At 44.1% G+C, this 19,150-nt stretch overlaps 1 protein-coding gene across 5 annotated transcripts in view; it reads left to right on the top strand.

Annotated features, from left to right (window-relative positions):
• Positions 1-19,150, top strand: part of KALRN (kalirin RhoGEF kinase) — a 519,314-nt gene that overhangs the window by 156,767 nt on the left and 343,397 nt on the right. For all 5 annotated transcript variants that reach the window (XM_075093010.1, XM_075093013.1, XM_075093012.1 and 2 more), the window contains exon 2: positions 8,697-8,771. In XM_075093010.1, the coding sequence (XP_074949111.1) occupies positions 8,697-8,771 (75 nt within the window). The remainder of the gene's footprint in view (positions 1-8,696; positions 8,772-19,150) is intronic.

Below are 19,150 nucleotides of genomic sequence, written 5' to 3'. Positions count from 1 at the left end.
TGAAGGCAATGGGAACTTTGTCAGCCCGTGTGTCCGTTCAGATGGGGCATGTTGAACCCTGTCAGAAAAATTAAAAAGAGAACTCTGCATTAGAAGAGAAAATGCACAGATTGTTTTTAAACATGGGGGCAAATGCAATTGCTTTGTTTGTTTGGGAATTTTTTTCTCTTTTTTAGCGAAGTCACAGGCCGTGGGACAAGGATCTCAATTGGCCTCTAATTAAAGTTGCTTTCTTACTGTCTGGCATGAAATCCCCCTGAGAGGCAGATGTTTGCAAAGCACACTTGAGGCACTGGCATATGGTTCCTTTGTAAGGCTGGGGTTTCAGCAAAGTGCCTCCCGAATGTTGTACATAATTAGATTTTTTTTTTTTTTTTTTTTTGTCCTGGAGAAGTTACTGGCGTCCAGAGACTTGCAGGATCCAAGAGGGAGGCTTTCTGAGAGACGGATGGGAAGCCCTAATCATGTCACTGATACATGACAGGTGCTGGCAGATGCCCAGCTGCAGCTTTTTGGAAAAAGCCTGTCGCCTAAGCCAATGCCAGTTAAAGGAAATTACCTGATCTCCAGAATTTAATAGAGGATGAGACCCTGGGTACCCAGCCTTGACAACTTCACAGAGGACTTGCATCCTTCCTACAGGAATCTGTCAACAGGTCTAAACTTTTTCCATGATTATAAAATTCTGAGGAATGTTTCCATAAGGAATCCAATTGTAATGGAGAGAGTGAAATGAAAAGAAAATATTCATTCTAGTCTTGGGTAGAAACCATGGCCATGCTTAAAATGTGACTTCAGATTACAAATGGCCCATAGCTCTTTATTAACACCATAAAAGACTGTTGCATCTAGGTAGTCACTGATGTGTAGTGCAATCTACAGCAAGACACTTCATGACTAAAAGCTAAAGGTGCTGAATACACTCATTTCCCTCTGGGGCAGCACTCCTAACCCTTGCACACTTAAGAAATAAAGCACAGGATTTTGTGTCAGATGACCTAATTTTTCCAATTCTCTTAATGTCTCCCTTTCCTACCCCAAAAGTCCTTTCTGTGATCACCAGAGCAGGTCTTTCCTACTGTTGGTGCCTCATTTTTGCCTGTCTATAAAAGTACACTGCAACAGTTCCCTGCCTCAGAAAGGTTTTTTGAGGCAAAATCAACCCATGTTTGTAAGGTGCTTTTGAGGTCTGTGGATCTGACTGTGCTTTACTAATGTGGGCAGTCATTATTTCTGTTCTGTAGAGAGGAAAACCAAGATCTAGTGCAGTTAAAGCAGCTTGTTCAGGACCACAAAGCAATTTAGAAGCAGAACCACAAATAGAGCCAAGTCTTTTGACTAGTAGTCAGATGTGCTATCCACAGGGCTACCTGTAATGTCTAATTATTTTTCTAAGGGTAGGAAGAGAAAGATATCAGCCGGATTCCAAAGCCCAGATGAAAATAAAAAGGAAATGTGTAAAAGATTGACTCACAGCCATTGCGTTCTCTTAGCATCTCCATTAGTGTATGTTTAAAATGAAATGAATAAAATCCCCAATGGAGGGAGTTGCAGCAGAGCGTTCGCCACGGTTTGTGCATTAATTCGGTATCCTTCTGATGCTTTGAATGGTTTTATGCCATGTATGAAAAGGCAAAGCCTGGCTGTTGGCTTAGGTGGGATGCACAGGGTGCGATGTTTTAGGCTTCAGATGCTGAACACAGCTTATTAGAGGCCACATGTGCGCAGAGGCTAATGAATTTGCATGCTTGCTGCAAGTGGCTGTATCTTTCTTGAAGCCTTGCCTATTCTTTGGCATGCTTTCAAGCTGAGGCTACTGTTTAAATGTGTGGACATTCAAAGGCTGTGGTGGGAGGCTCGATGCTGCCAAGTACCTCGTGGAAGGAATAACAATCTCAGCAATTAGCAAGCTCCCCCAAACCCCAGCCCTGCCTCTCGGTGTTACAGGCAGGGGAGGGAAGGGGGCCGTGCTGGCAGTGGCTCTCCCTTTGCAGGGATTCAAGCAGTGGGAAATCGGAGGGACCAACCTGTCAGTGTGGAGGAGGCAGAAAAGCTGCTGGGCCTCTGACAAGCACTGGCAAAACTTGGAAGCGGAGGTAGCCTGTAGTAATGCCACTCAATACCTGTGACCAGAAGGGTGTTCCAGCAAGCTGAAGTGGTGTATAATTAATACAAGGAAGGACAGAATAAGAAAACACAGAGAAAATAATATTAGTCTTGGACTGAGCCTAAGTGTTATATATAAAAGCAACATTAGTCTTTTAATTTTAGAATAAATGCAGCAATGTAACGAATATAACTTTTGTCTGAGCTGGATTAAAGTGCTTGGCATGTGCTGTGGCAGATTTAGCCTTCTGTGCAGACCATCTATTTGGTGTCCACGGTTCTTGCAACTTTTGAGGCTATGGCATGGGCCTGTGTGTCAGGCTGCACGCTAGACCTGGTGGCATAAAAACATTTACTCTGTATGAGACTAATAGGAGCACCAGAGATCAGATTCACAGCAGATTTGTGGTTGGATCCTCTATCAGGTACCTGTTAGGCACTTTGTGTACCTTTATGTCTGTAATCCTGTGTTTGTATACACTTACGCATACAGAAATAAGTAGACTGCAACCACAAGCTTAAATGTGTTGTGGGTCTTCAGTTATATAGCAGGAAAACCATCACAAGTCTACCAAGGTCCCGGGGATTATTTACATTTCCATTGCAGAGCTGAAAGCAAGTTCTAGCCCCTCCTCCACACGGGGTAAGAAACACAGCCAATGCCAGCTGTGTTTCCACGGAAAATATCTGCAATGTCTGTGTTAGCTTTTGCTGGTCTCCCCAGATGAGCGTTGCATGCTGTGGCCACATTTACTGCTCAAGGTATGTTGAACGCAGATGGTCTGTTTGCTCCACTGATTCATTGAGGAAGGGTGGACATGTCAGGAGCACCAGATGAGAAGTTATTGCTTGAGAAAGTGAACCAGGGGTGCAGGGGGACAGCCGCCATCCTTGCCCCACGGCTATAATGTTAGTTCAGCCCGCTTTTCACCCTATCCCTGCCACGCTCCGACCTGCAATAAATGCTTCTAGTAAGGCCAGGTATTATTTTTTATTGGTTATTAAGAAGAGTAATAACCTTTGTTAGTGAAATACATAGCTGTGGGTTATTCTTTAATAATAGTTGGTAATGATATTTACAGATTAATTTTGTATTCTTACTGGTTGGTGCTGCCTTTAGATCCAGTTCAATTCAATCCATCCTTCATTCCTCCCTTTCTCTGTGAAGCCAAAACCCACTCCTCTGCTGCCTGCAGCAGGGAAGGGCAGCAGGAGAGCCTCACAGGCTCCTGGGAGGCTCAGGGCACTAAAATGCTCTTTCTTTGCATCAGGGATCAGGCTGTCATCCGCAGAGGAGCAATCGGCAGATGCAGAGTGTCCAGCCTCATTTATCTCTGCCAGATGGTGCTAAAATACTACTCCGGAGCACATGTTGCTTCTATTCAGCCAAATGCTTGTGCCATGCTGTGGCCTCTGAACCAATGAGCCTCAGCCAGCAAAATCCCAGCGGCAAAGGCCCTGGCAGCCCTTGGCTAAGCCCCTCTCCATGGCTTGTAGAAAAAGAGAGAAATCAAACTAGGAAGGCTCACAGCCCTGCAGGGACAGACAGTAGAGAGCCGGGAAGGAAGGAAGGGGTTAAAGAGGGTTTAGCGCACACAAAAAGTAAATATTTGAGGCAAAAATGCAGAAAGAAGGAATAATGGAGAGAGAAGGGCGGGAGGAGGAAGCGAGAAGTGTAAAGAGAAGAAAAAGGAGGATTATATTCTGCCAGAAAACAAAGGGATGGTTGTATGAGAAAAGCATTGGGGAAGTGAGGGTTCAGCTCTGCACAAACTTTCTGTCTGACACAGGACAAGTCAATCTCTCTGTGTCTCAGTTTTCAAATGCTGCAATGGGAATAATGGTCTCCTTTGTTCTGCCTCTCAGTGCTCACATCAGATGTTCCTTCTGTTTGTATGTTGTAGAAAGCCAAGATGCTACCATGCTGCAAACCAAAATAAAATTCACTGAGGCTCTGAGGGATAAAAAAGAGAGGTAGGAAGGCAAATAGGCTATAATAAACCTAGGAGATAACTGCTCCAAAAACTGGGGCGGGGGAGTGGGGGGAAGAAATACAGGAGAGGCCTTTACTGAGGGAAGAAGAAAGAAACAATATGGACCAGATTAATTCTCCTGTTGCCTCCTGGACTGCAGTAGAATTCCTCGAGGGATGGGTTTAGCCCAAGGAGTTCAGTTTTGTTTGGTTAAAGAAACTTCATGCCAAAGTTTTTAAATAGTCAAATCTGTTCTGAGAATTATGAGAATGTGGGCTGCCTTTCCTGAAACATTGCATGGGACTTGGGATGAACAACTCCCGCTGAAGGCATCAGGAGCCAAGTGATTAAGCCCCATGCAGTGCTCTGACAGGAGGCCTTCTTCTTGCCTACGCATACTTTTTTAAGTATAGAAAGTATTTCCATATTTTCAGCAGCTGATCTTTATTTGAAGCCAAGAGCTTCATTTTTCAGATTAGAACTGAAGCTTTTCTAGGAAAAGCCACTCTGGAGCAGGCCATGGGTCTATCTAGCCCAAGACAGTGTCGCCATCAGAGGCCTTGCACTCTGCCTAGAGAAAGAAATCCTAAAAGCCCACAGGGCTGTCTCCAGGGATAATCTATATTTCACTCCAAGAGTTTGACTTTCACTCCAAAGCCTGTAGGCTTATATTTTATCCAAAACTCTTGTTTATTTTATTAATCTTTACAGTTCCCTGGAGGTGTTTGTTGTTTGCAGATCTCTAACCCGTTCGGGAAGCCCCTTGAGCTGCTGACCTCCACATCCTGCAGCAGTGAGTTCCCCAGGCCAGCTGAGGCATTTGTGCAGGGGAAAAGGAATTTTCTCAAATTCAGGTTTGCTGCATTTAGTATGGAAACACACTTTAAGCTTCCTGTCTCACCCAGCTGGCTTCTCATTACAGCATCTCATCCAGAGCTGTGAGCTGCTTCTGCCATGCAGGGAATCCTTGCTAGGAGACGGGCTCTGCATGTATGATGCTGCTGTGCCCTGAAACGTGACTCAGCCATGCTGAGGATCCACTTTTTAAATTTTTCAGTGCTTCCAGGTTTACAAGAATCCATTATTCTGTCAGCTGTTCCTGCAGGCATGGTGTGCTTTCTTCTCATTTCACTGGAATAATAAGAGTTTGTGGATAGCCATAGTGCCCCCACTATGTGGATAGCACACTAAGCCAGGACTTGGTAAAGGTGTGAGTGGCTGCAAGGTGACTGGGACATGGCACCGTGCTCTCTGCGCCTCTCTTTTGGTAAAGAGGCAGCTGCAGTGCTCAAGCTTCTCTGCAGACCATGGTGAGACTTGCAGGTAGAAGGGCAAGAGGGGCACACTTGTGTAGTCCCATGCTTATGGTGATGGTGAGCCAGCAAGCCAGTGCACGGACAAGGGGCAGGTTGGCTCAGTGTTCAGCCTGCCCTTCCTTCATCTGTCTGTCCTTCTGCCACAGAAGGCCTTGGGTCTTAAAGGGGTAGGAGAGAGGTGTAGGGCAGGATACAAAGTACAACCTTTGTCATCATCTAGGAATGAATTGCCTAAATGGTTGTATACCCGGGGCTCTGCAGCAAAAATTAAATGGTGCTATACAGACATGGCTTCAGATCCAGCACGCAAACAACAAAACAAATGTATTAGAAACAGCTGGGGGATAGGATGAAAATGAGCATTATTAGGGGTATGCTTATAATAACTTAGAAACTGGGGAATGCATCATTGCTGTGCTGGGGCCTCCTGGAGGCAGATATGCTGTTGCTTTTGGAGCCTTTATTACAGCCATTGGTGTTCCCATTTATGTATCCCTTCCCCTGGCCTTCCTGGAGAACCTGACAGCATGCTTTGAGGTGTAGCTGCTAACGCGAGGGTTTTGTCAGGAGCTGGATTGACCTCTGAAAGCAGTGGCTATGGTCTCTCTCATCTGCGGGTCACGAGCTGCCACTTGGGCGAGCATGTACATTGCCCAGAGCGGGGGCATTTCTTTAGTCACTGATCTACCTTCAGGGGTTTCCTCCCTCTTCCCAAGGGAAGTTTTGCAGCTCTTGGGAATTTTTGTAAATTCCCTGGCTGTAGGATGGACTCACAGTTTTCCAATTCCTTCATCATCTGGAGCGAGACTGATGTGTCCTGGGGGATACTGAGAAAGGTGGAAATGCGTGCTGCTAGCACTGCCCCCTTTTGTGTCTCTCCTGTGCACAGACAGGACATTGGGGCTGTTAGCAGCAAGCCCCTTGCCTGCAGCCTGCCCTGCTGCAGCTCAGGATGTGATCATCTTTAAAAATCCAACTTTTTTGTCCCGGTCTCTATGTGTATTACCTCTGTGACTTGCAGTCCTTCCTTGTAGGAGAGTGTGTGTAATTGTCTTTCAGCCCTCCGTATAGCGGGCTCTTGCTAAGAAGTCCTTACTGTGTGTTTTACATATACGAATGCCACACCCACTGACATTTTTTGGTAACACTCGCTAAGACTTCAGTTGTATTATGTCTACTGCACAGTTAAGTGCCTAAGAATGGACTTTATTGTTTCCCTGACAAATTTAACAAATATTGGCCAAAATTCAACTTGCACTGACACTGCTGATCTTGCAGCTGGAGAAATTTGGCCCAGTACTCTGCTTCACTGTCTTTGAGCCATCATGATGCATCTACAATGTTGGCTGTTCTCCTTTGCTTCACGGTTGGATGAGATGCTTATATACAAAGCTGCTTAAATTCCACATGTTGCCTGTGGCGGAACGGTTCCTGCCTTTGATGTGAGAGCTAGCCACAGCCTGGGATTTTAGAGGTTATTCTTATTAACAGGGTAAGTTAATAGGAAAGTCTCGTGTATTTAACACAGAGTGCACAACAGCCTGCTTACTTGAACACCGAAAGAGTTCAGCCACAAGGACTAGCTCCCCTGGTCCCAAAACCCTTTAGTAACACAAAGTGCTCCTTAGGGATCTCTCAGGACCGTGTTCCAATGCTTGTTCAAATTGCAGTTACATTGGTCTTGGCCTTGCATTGAATTACCTCACTCCTTTGTGTGCTGATTTTTATGAGCATAGGCTCAGCTGGTGAGCTTGCTCATCTTCTGGAGCTGAGTATCATGGAGGTGACGCCTGAGAGTATGTGGGGACACAGAGAGGTAGTTGTAGCCATTGGTCACTGGTGAGGGATGTATTTGTATGTACAAGACAGTTTTGTTGCACAAGCTGACTGTGAACAGCAAACAGTACCTCATTTGCCACTAATGGTAACTAGCTCAACCATAAAAATAATAATAATACTTGTAGATGTGCACAGGTTCAGCTGCAGGTGAAAATATGGCCTTCATCCTGTCTGTTCCATATGTCTGCATGGACTGAAGGGCTGTACCTATGCAGGCTGCAAGATGCAGGAAATAGATGACAATATATAGGAAGGGCTTTTATCCCCATTCCCACTTTCAGACCCAGATGGTCAGGTGTCATCTCCTGTGTTCAGCAAGGAAAGTCTGATGGCTGGAGCAATGTTGCCCTGTGTCTAGCCAGTAAAGAAAGCTGCTTAGTGAGAAGTCTCTCTTGCCCTGGTACTGTCTCGGAAGAGTGGTGGTTGCTGCCTGTCTGTGAAAGGCAGAAAGTAAAAACACGGGGTTTTAAACACATTGTACTCTTTGACAAGCTGGAATAGGTTTAAGGCCATGTTGAAGATCGCTTGCCATGATGGGTATTCTCTACCCAATGATGGATGAGTTATTTTTCAGAGCAACTGCAAAGATGTCCTTCAAACCCACCTTTTGTTTTGTAAGAGTGCTGATGGAAGTGTCTGGCCTGCCGTGAGGTGATCTGTGACCGCTGATCTTTTTCAAAGCAGGAAAATGGTGCTGGTGGCTGAAACCATTGGCAATTCTTTTCCTAAGGCTTCCAGGAGAGTAAAAACCTGGGATTTTTTTGGTGATCTTTCAGGAGACATTAAATAATTGGGCACTGTATAGAAGGCAAATGGCCTATGCAGGTATATATTTAACATGTAATCAAACAGCAAGAATTACAGAAGGATGCGCTGTGGCTTCAAACCACTCCTTACCCAGGGAAAATGTTGGCTGGCTTGTAAGGAGCATGTCCTCCCTCTGAGCACAGTCCCCAGCTTAAACCATTCCATCTCCAGCTGTGCTGTGTAGAGCAGAAAGGGGGGAAGTCAGCTTCTGTGCAAATCTGTCTCAAGGGCTGATGCTAAATGGACGTGTATGTGCTGTAATACACCCTGCCACTTCATCTGGACTGCGTTCAAAACAGTGAAGGGAGAAGGCTCCTGGCTCGGCATGCAAGCTGGGCATCTCCCAGGCTCAATAGTATGGTCTCTGAAAAATGCAGCAGGGATAAATCTGGTTCCTTGGTGGGAAATTTGTTAACCTTTCAGAACTTCTGAAGGATAAAGTGACAAGTTGGTTCTCCATATTTTCTTTTTACAAACGTATCTCCATTGATGCTAGTGCTGTTCATGCGTCAGCCATTAGGGTCTGTCTCTTGGTGCTGTTATGTAATTTATAGACTTTCTCCAGTCTGATTTTGAGAAACATGGAGTGGCCATGAAGCTGGGAGCAAGGACATGCTCTCTTCTAATGTCTTTCCTGTTTTCTTCTGTTTTGCAGGTTCTTTTCGAAATGATGGTTTAAAAGCTGCTGATGTCCTTCCTATACTAAAGGAGAAAGTGGCCTTCGTGTCAGGTGAGTACATGTTTTCTGGATCTCCCCAGCCCAGCATGAGCACCTTGTTCCTTATGGTGCTGCAGAGTCACAGGGAACCAGTTTCACGTTTGGTCTTGGTAGTACTTAAATTAGGTCTTCTGCTAAGAAAAAGGCCCTATGTAGAACAGGGCTATCCAGTAATACTCAGAGCGTTTGAAACATGGTAATTTTCTTCATATTCTTCATATTCTGAGAAACAGGGAAATGGGCATCACAGGTGGGATGAAGTGCAGCTTCTCACCTCAAGCCCAGACCTGTGCCGTCTCAGCATTCAGAATGGTTCACAGACCTTGATTTGGGTTCAAGGTCATTGAATAGCATTAAATCCTGGTTGTAGGAAGCACTCAGGCCTGTAAATCACTGGTATTTCATTTGCAAACCCAATCAACTTGCAGTTAAAAGTACCACTGATGCTGCATTTACATAATAGCTCAGACGCTCAAAGATCTCCTGCCATCCTGTATGAAGATTTACAGCCTTTATTCAGAAGACAAATCTTGAGGACCTGGAGGTGGATGAGGACTAGACAATATGGAAAAGGCTTTGAGAATGGCTTGAATGATATTGTTTCTGGGATGAATTACAACTTGTCAGGGAGAGGGGGATGAGAAGGTCTGAAGTGATCATAATTTTGCATGAAGTCACCTAAATTGGCAGCATAAAAAATAGGTTATTTCCAGTGCCAGCATTTCTGATGATTGCAAACCATTCAGGCTGCTTTTGGTGATCCTCCCCGTTGCAATGAGAAAACCTGCATCAAAAGCAGCCAGCCCCCTTGTCTCCAGTCTTTGCTTTTTGTTTCCTTCATCTCCACAGTAATGCTGACTGCAGAGGGGAGGAGAGCAGCAGCGTTAGAGGCTGTTGGGTGCCTGGGCTCCTCCTCCTTGGCTGCTGGAGTGGGGCTGGTGAGGATGGGGCTTGTCACTCTGGCGAGCTGTGGAGATGCCTGACCAGACTGGAAAAGCTTTTGCCTTGACTAATGGTGGGTGTGAGATGTCTTCATGTATAGTGAAGTTAATTCATCCAGGGATCACAAGTCCAGCAGTGACTTGGGCAAACAATTTGTGGCTCTATAAACCCTGAACATGACCATTGACATGAAAATCCAGGATTTGAGGGAAGTTTGTGAGACACCAAAAGCCTCATGTGAAAACCCAAGATTATCCCAACAGTACTCACATTCAGTGAATATTAACAACATTACTCACATTCAGGACTACTTTACCTCATACTACTTTTCCTCATTCTGAATGTCCTGAAATTTTTTACATGGCTGTGGTCTTTCCCTGCTCCAAAGAGGGGAACATAGTCATAAAAGCACAGTGTACCTGCAGACTTGTGACACAAAGCTGAACTGGGTGCTCTGGGGAAGTGAAAGGGAGGAATTTATGCAGGGACTGTACTGGAATTTGGTTCTTGGCTCCTGCTGTTGCTTCGCATGGAAACGACTGCAGGATCATTTGGTAATTCATGGAATGTTTAGTAATGACAACCTGCCTGGATCGTTTATATAGCCCCTTCCACTGACTGTGCCTGTGTTCAGCTCTGAGCCAGAAGGTCTCACACCAAATCATAAGCTCGTTAGATCCTGTCCTGGGCTAAGCCGGCCTTGTGGGGAGGCGTTAAACAAGCAGCACCAACACGATCCCCCAGGGTTTCACACCGTGATCTGCTGCAGGCAAGGGACAGCCGCTTCTTGTAGGCTCATGAGCCTCCAGACTTGTATCTGCTGAAAATGTGCCTGTTCCTGACACAGCTAGCTAGCTAGCAGTCATAGGATTCACACTTCCTCTCCATGGTCTCCAAACGCAATGACTACAGGCAACAATTGTCAGGGGCCTTTGCAGATAGAATGCTCTGAGCGGCTGGTGTCTTACTGCAGAAGCTGCAGGATCACCCTCCAGCCTCCGGTTTAAGTACTGCCCAGTTTTTCCCTGGGTTGTTGTAATAAAGCAGATTAAGAAAAGGATTTGAGCACTTCAGCTGATGGCTAGGTTCTTTTTAATTGGATTTTAAATGGACTAACTTCCTAGAATATGCTTTGAGCACAGAAGAGAAAACGTTTGCCGAAATAGAAAAATCAAATACCTGGACTTTGCAAGATTTAAAAAAAAAAAAATGTTCTGTAGTTCACACAGTCTCTGGGAGCATATTGTGTTTGTAATCAGGCTTCCTCAAGGAAAGGGAGCCTTTTATTGAGTCTTCTTCAGAGTTTTATACTACAGTTAATTTTAACGATAACAGTACTGTAAAGTTGTCAAGGGAGTTCTCCTTACACCAGCAGAATTTATCAGCGCGCACAAAAAAAATCTCAGCTGAACATCTCAGTTACGTAGTTTATTTCTTTTCTCATCTGCTGTGGCTCACCAGCTTGTTTTTCAGTCGATGATTCAACAGGAAAGCTACAGAGAACAAGTAAGATCCTTCAGGCAAGGGCTATACTGTGCTTCGTGTTTGTGTTATGGATGCTCCACACCTGGACCATGCAGAGCAGCAGCGCAGAACAGGCAGGGAAGTGACACCGGCTGCTGCCTGCTGCAGAGCAGGCACAACAGGACCTGCCTGCACAGCCGTGTAATCTCAGAGGAGCACTCAAGCTTTCAGAAGTGCACTTAATTTCAGAGTTGAAAAACAGCTCTAACTAGCTGGGCATGGATTCATCCAGCCAAATGCCGTCTGGGGCTCTGTGTTTGGCGCTTCCCCTCAGCTGGCTCAGGCGGCAGCGAGCAGCAGGCACAGGGCTCTGCATCCGCATCCCTGTGCCATGGGAGAGTTGAGGGGTGGATAATGTTGGGATTTTTTCCTGGAACTGGTTCTTGAGTTCTTCCAGTGATCTCATATATGAACTAGACTGAACCCGAGCAAAGTTCATGTGTATGTGTGCTAAACAGCACCTGAGAATCCCATTCCAGCACTCATAAGCAGCGAGATGGCCTGAGAGGTCGGGGGTGTGGTGCATCCCAGCCATCGCTGTCTGATTGCTGCCATTGCTGACCTCATGGAAGCAGATGAAGCAGGGTGTTGGAGCAGGGGTGGAAGGCTTGGGCCACCTGCTTGTGGCCTAAACCCTAATAAAATCTTGGCTTTGCCTGGGTGGTTCACTGTGTTGCTTCCAGCAATGGAATGGGTTTGGGAACCATCAGGGAGTGAGCTGTAGGCCAGAGACTGTTTTTGTGTTCTGAGAAGGAGATGAGCACAGAGGGGAGAGGAAATAAAACAGGTTGTAAATTATTTTAGGTGGTTTTTTCAGTGAGAGGTGGTGAAGTGTTTTGGAAGCTAGACTTAATAGTCTTTCCTAGGAAACACAGATGCTGTTTTAGAAGAGTGGTTTAACTTGGGATGTTGTGAGCTGCTTGATTATATTTACAGATTGTCTATTGATCAGTGCAATACAGAAGGAAGCGTATGAGGCTCTCAGGAGAGGGTGGGGAGCCGGTTACCACATTCCCTTCTCATGCATGGAGCTTTCCATACTCTTAGGCTACGAAAAGCTTGTTAGTTGACTAATTCCATGGGTCTCACTGAAAGCATTTGCCCTTTCCCTGCATCCCCCTTAGAAGAGTTTCTCAGGATCCTTCCCAATACTTCACATTCCCTGGAGGGCTCAGAAGAGCGGCAGTGCGTGGGCTTCAGCCTGTCACCCAGGTACTGTCTGCTCATCTGCCGAGGCAGGAGTACAAAGGAGGAGGCTGGCCAGGTTTCTGAGAGCGTGGTTGAGCACGGAGGAATCAACAGCAAAAGACAGAAGGCTGTAATAAGCCAGTGAGATGCTGCAGCTGTGTCAAGCAGAGCTCCCAACATGTCTTCAGCAAGGTGGGAGGTTTCTCTGTAGACTCTGGGCAACAGAAGGCATGGGGGAGGGAGAAGTGGATGCAGTAACAGTTTGGCTATCTTCGTCCTTCAAAAGCCCACTGTCCCCAACCCCACGTCTTGGGAGCCGCCTTGTGAGCTGGGTCACGGTGACGTCTGAGCCTGGCTGCAAGCCTGAAGGAAAAACAGAGAGAGATTTCCCAAAAGGTCTTTCAGAGGAGGAATTTCAGTGTAAATAGATCAGATGAAAGGACAACTTTGCAATTATATTTCATTAAATCTAGGCCAGCAGGATGAATCAAAGAGGAAGGCTCAGAGGGGAAGACACTGACTTTCCTAAAAACTTGTCTGAAGACACCATAGGTCACTTAGTGCCAGAGGTACACACAACCACATGTAGAGGGGCATGTTTTTCTTTTTCTGCGATGGATGCGCTTCGCTCTTCAGAGAAAAGGTTGAAATGAGACCTCAGGGCCCTCTGGGCACTGGAAGAGTTCAGATCCATGTTTCATGGGGTCTCAAACGTGGATTTGTGGACACTGGAATTTGTATTGGGTTGGGAATAAAACTAACCAAAATATTTAAATTTTGAATGATGTAAACATTTTGTATTTGCACAGAAAGTTTTGATTTCAATTAAAAGTTTCCATTCTACTCTTTCTCTGGAATGGAAATTTCAAATGAAACATCAACAATTCTTCTATATTTTGCTACAGAAAAATGTCTTCCATTTTATACCTTTCCTGATGTAGTTTGAAATCAATGAAATTCCAAAATGAGGAAATAATGCTATTAGAAAAACATAGTATTGCTTGACTATTGAATTTTCCTAGCGGTTTTGGCCATCATGCTTTCATCTAGGATTTGCTGCTGCATTGATGCAGATTTTTCTTTGAAGAAGAAAATGAGGAAGTTTAGACTATAAAGTTTCCAGGTCTTTTGATGATGTCTCAGCCTGCTGGGTTTTTTTTTGTTTGGTGCTTTTTTTTTCCCCTTTTGTTTTTCAAGAGTGTTAGGTTATTTTTGATGATAGAGAAGAGCCTTTACCTATTGGGGCTGTTTAGATATGCTCATCAGGAATCTAAGGTTAAAGCAGAAATCAAAATGTTTCCTGGGATTTCTGATTTCATTTACAGGTTGTAAATGTATTATGCAGAATCAGTTGCTATGTTTCTTTCCATACATTTTAACTGTAGCCATGAACTAAATTAAACAATTTCTGTGGAGAATGTCTAGTCACTGGCAACACTTACTGTCCTGGCACTCGGACACTAGCAGCTTGCCAAGATCTACCAATATCTCCTTAGAGCAGGGAGATTCCTCCTTTATGTACTTCCTTAATTAGCATGTGTGAGAGTAGTGATACAACCTGTGCTGCCTTGTGGAAGGCAGAAAGGTTCAAGTGCCTTACAAAACTGGGCAAAAAATCAACCCAACCAAATTTTCTATCCAAAAAAGACTTGCAAGAACTTGTGGCATCACAAGTCGTTGATTGGGTGTCATCCAAACACACTGGACTCTGACCAGCTCCTGGTCGATGAGTCCCTGCATCCTGTCACATAGGTAGAGCTATATATATATATATATATAGGTGTATATATATAGGAGTGTATATATATATATATAGGTATAGTTAATGATAGGGTGTTTCAAAATAGCAGTTAGAGGAAGGAACTGAGTCTGTGAAGCAAGAAGGTCTGTATACATCCCATCTCGTTCCAGCTCACAGGGTTTTCTTGTCCTTAAAGACACAGCGAACTCCACAGGTATCTCAGCAAAGGTCTCGTCTTCATTTATGCAGGTAGTCAAGAGTTCTCCTTATGTAGAAATCAAGGCTGGGAGCTTATAAGTCAATATAAGGAGCCAGGGAGGTGGCTGTAGCACCTTAGGTAATTAATACAATAACAACCAACCATTTTGGTCATTTTGCAGTAAGGTGTGCTCTTCTGTCCTACTAATCAGACTCGTCACCTGTGAAAACTTCCCAATTTCTGTGAAAATGCTTTGGTTCATAGGCATATGTTTTTTCTGAAGGAATCAATTTTTACTGACAAGAAGCACTGAAATTCACAACTGGACATCCTCTCTGTATTAGCAATGGTTGGGTTTTTTTGATACTTTTTTTGTGGGAAAATATAGGCTATTTGAAATGGAAATACTTTGCTGGAATGTGCAATTTCAGAAACATTTTCATCTGCCAGTGTTTCCCAGCTCTAGGCTAAGCTTCTTCTTAAAACCAGAGGGGAAAAAGACCAAGACATCCTAATAGCAGTTATCTAAGCGCAATAGCCTGAACTGTCCTCTGGACTTTCATTAATTTGCAGGATCTTCTACTTGGCTGTAGCTGTCGAGGACTTACTGCCGGGGATGTGGCAAACCTGAGCAGCCAGTTACATTAAATTGGTTTATCATGTATTTCACTTTGCTGATGAACGTCAGAAACTTTGCCATTGCTGTTTCTCTGTGCTTATCTCAAGTGAAGAAGACAGTGTGTGATTAGGGTGATTATGGCCTCTCTTTGTTTCTCCGTATTCTGTACACCTTCTCACGTTATGCCCAGTGGTGTGAGTTCAGAGTGCCTGTCAGTACCACCGTCAGCAGCACAACTGACACCACCACGTGCTGTTTTGTTCCCTTCCCTTCTCCAGGGGCAAGAGGGTGAGCACTGGGGTGTTTAGTTTTAGAAGATTTTGGTGTTTATTTTGTTCAGTTTCTCTACTGTTTTTTTAAAAATATACAGCTATTCCAATACATCTGCAACAGAGGAGGCAAGATCAAAAACACCTGATTTGCAGCTGGGGCAAAAGGCAGCGAGGTTTTCACAGGTGTGAGGAAGAGTCAACATTGAAGAGGAGGGTACTGGTGCTCCCTTGATGCTTCACAGCAAAACAACTTCTTCCAGAGGAAGAAATGGGCTCCTGTGGACTCTCTCTTGAAGTGTTGCCTTCCACAGAAAAGAAGCTCTTCCTTCGTTTTAATGAACCTCACTTGTCCTTAGCTTTGCTTTGCTGGGGCAATAACTTTCTCCACGGGAAATAAGACAATTTTCCCTGTGGCTTGTTGACAAGTAAACATTTAAAATTAAGGAAATACCCCAAAATAGTTGCATAAATCAGCAAAGGTGTATTACAAGCCATAACAAGTGGTCTCTTCAAATGCATTCAGTGACCTGGGTGATGGTGGAACAAATCTTCCTGGTGGGAAATGGAATCCTCCAGTGGCTGTACCAAGCATCCTGTCTACAGCTTCTGATCTGCTCCTCCAGGGGACCTTCTGGTGGGAATGTACAGCCTTGTTTTTGGAGTCATTAACCCTAAATGTAATGTTGCAAATGTTGGCCATTAGGATTTGATTCAGACAGTTGACTTTGGGATACGGGATACTGCAAAGAGCAACACATAGGAGGATCAGGCCCTGGTGACTGCATTGCAGCTGTGTTGCTTTGCAGGTGGGCTTGTTTGTGGGAGCTTAAATTTCCACCACTAGAATCACCTGCTTTGGAACCAACTGAATCTGAGGGTGGTCATACAGGTAATCCTTTATATGACCCCTGCAACTCATTAGTCTTTTTTGAAGCTGGAGGAGTTTTAGTGTGGAGGTCTGTTTACAGGAGTTGTGGTAGCAAGTAGCCTCTTACAGAGTTCATCTATGGCAGGGAAAGGAGTATTATTTAAGAGTCTGGGTACCAATTCCTTGGTAGTTTGCTTTCCTAGGAAGTCTGTCAATTAGATTTAGAAATCCAGAGCATATTGTTTGTCATTTTTTTGAGGTGCCTGACACGAGCACATAAGCTGAGCTCACTCTGTCGTCTAGTTCTCTTCATTATCATTAATTTTTTCACCATGTTTTGGACTGAAATACCTTTTGAGGAGTATTTCAGTTCTCTGGAAACTCACTTATGGTCTCAGCAGGGTCTGTAATGCCAAGATTGATCAGCTTATGATCTGCAGGGGTCAGATGAAGCAGCGTATTCATTTGAACTGCAGTAGACATCTGAATGGAGGCCAGAGACACTGTGTGCTACTCCTGTCTCTGTAGTGGATGTGTTGCAGGAGCTTAGTGAAGGTACTCGCGAGCCTTTATGTGGGTAGACATTTGTCCGTGTCTATGGTTAATCCTTGTGAACTCATGCTTATAAGGAGAGTTTAAAAGGAAGCAGAGGCCTTGAATCCCTTAAATATAGAGAAATGTGAGCAGCTAAGTATCATGGCAGAATGGCTGATAGAACTGGAGAGATGTAGCTTGAAAAAATGATTTAATCAAGCTCTAATCTGTTGTATACAAGAAATCTGCATTAAAAGAAACTGATAATTTCCTGTCCTAAACAGGATTATGCAAAGCTGGAATTTCAGCTTTTTATCTATTATCAGGGATGGGTGTACCTCAGGACTTGAAATTGGAAAGGCCTGTACACAGAGCTTACATTAATAACACCCTGCGTTGGCTAACATCTTGACTTACCTGTGGGCAGTTGGAGCCACCATAGGCAGAAACCTTTAGGCCCACTACTGAGAGGATTAAGATGTCAGTTCAGGCTGCTGCCAGGACAGGGATCTTGTGGCTGGAGTCCCTTTCCTCTTGGTTTCAGGCTTGACCAGAAAAGTGGTTATGAAAAGATCAGTGACTCTGCTGCCTGCTTCCACACAGGTGCTTTGAGGTTTCTTTAAAGTTTTCTTTTAATGTGGTATGCATCATGATGCCCTGTGCCATCCCTGCAATATCCCCTGTATGATTTGTGGAGGGAAAATGATGTAATCCTACTTCTGGGAACAAATCCTGAATTTAGCAATGGTTTCTGTTTAGGCTAGAAGAAAGGGAGATGGGAAGAACAAGCGAGCAAGCCACTGACAGCCAAGGCCATCAATAAAGAATTTTGTAGGAGGAACGCGAGACATATATGGCTAAATATTTGTTCTCAGTGTATTTTGTGCCCTGAAGAACATGTGTTTTTCTGACTCCTTTTTCCAGAGCACTAATAACTAGACCATCTGTTTGCCTCTTTAAATCAGAGCAAAGCCCATGAAAACCCACCTTGAAAAACAATTAGAAATTATCAGCTGTTTGTTTTAGCATTTAATAACTGTAATTAGCAAACTTAATGACATGTTTGATTATTGCATCCCATGTCTGTGAGCCTGGTGGGAGGCAGGAGACTGGGCATATTGATTAGAGCAATTGAGACTCTCTACTTCCTTGCATTTTTTATTTTCTTTTAAAACGATATGCTGGGTAGTTCTCTGAAGAGACTGCGTTAAAGTTGGTGTTGAGATCATAGTTGACTTGGGGCAGAGGCAGAGCTTCTATAATGTTTTTAGTTGCTGACTTTTAGCGTAAGCACTATGAAGCTCTAACACAGTAGACAAAGTCAGAAAACCTCATTTCTACTCCTGGTTCTTCAAGTGACTTGCTGTGGCATCTGGGCTGAACTTCTTCCCCTCTCTGTACCTCACTATTCACTTCAGTAAAAAAAGGAGATGATAATAAAGAAGAGAAAAGGTATAGGCTCCCTGTACAGCCAATGCCAAAAGTTTTCTTCTCTTTTACTGACTGTTGCTACCTGTCTGGAGGCTCTGCTAGAGGAGATGAGTGTCCTAATATAGACAAGTTAGGTATCTAAAATTTGATGGTAGTAACATCCCATTTAGCGTGCCTAGAAACGCTGAGATTTGTGGTTATAAAGTGTAATGGAAAAGCTATGTGTTATTAGTATTTAAGAAAGTAAACCACAGTTACAGAATGCTGCAGGTCTTATGGTGAATTAAACATACCATGGTTTGTTCTGGAAAAAAACTGACATTCCATCATACAGACTCTTCATAAATTGTAAATTATGCAGGCATTAATAAAAATTAGGGATTGCTCATGAAAAAATTTTGAAATAAGTGAAGTATTTTAATATGTATGTTGCACTTGTAATAATAATTTCACCCTATTGCTCAAAGCATAGAGCAGTACTTTTATCACAAATTAGAAACATTTGTTTCTAAACCTCACATTTCTTGAGATTTGCCCTGTGTCTCCTTGTTCTTCTGTGCCATTGGGGTAGAAAGAATCAGTCCAGGAACTTATTTATCCTTCCATCATCCAGAAACCTCCAACTGGGTCATCATGTAACCCTCCTCCGACGAGAATTAATCCATTTTCTCCGGTCTGTCCTGGCAACTTCTGACTCTGTGCTAGAGCCTTATTTATCTTGTTCCCCTGACGACAGTGTAGATGAACTCTTGAGGGACAATTTTTGTCCTGAAGCAAAGACAGGACAGGAATGTTCTGTCTGTTTCCTTTTCTGTAGCTGAAATCCTTGTGTTACTCTTAGTAAAAGGGTCAAGAATTTTCTGATTTAACTTTTTCAGCTCCCAGAATTTAGATTGATTGTTTGTTTATTTGTTTATTTTTGTGGATCTGACTTTGGTGGAACTGTAGGTGGGAAAGGGGTCTCTGGCCAGAAGCATAATCTTTGGTTTACCAAGAGGAGGTGAGTGGGCAGGGTCAGAGCCATCAGGGCTGTGGGAAGCTCATGGCTCTTCCTGGGTGTTTCATATCCTGGA

Source organism: Phalacrocorax aristotelis, chromosome 5, assembly GCF_949628215.1.
Source record: "Phalacrocorax aristotelis chromosome 5, bGulAri2.1, whole genome shotgun sequence".
NCBI lineage: Eukaryota > Metazoa > Chordata > Aves > Suliformes > Phalacrocoracidae > Phalacrocorax > Phalacrocorax aristotelis.
Note: the sequence above shows the minus strand (reverse complement) of the source record. Positions and strands in the feature narration are given on the sequence as shown.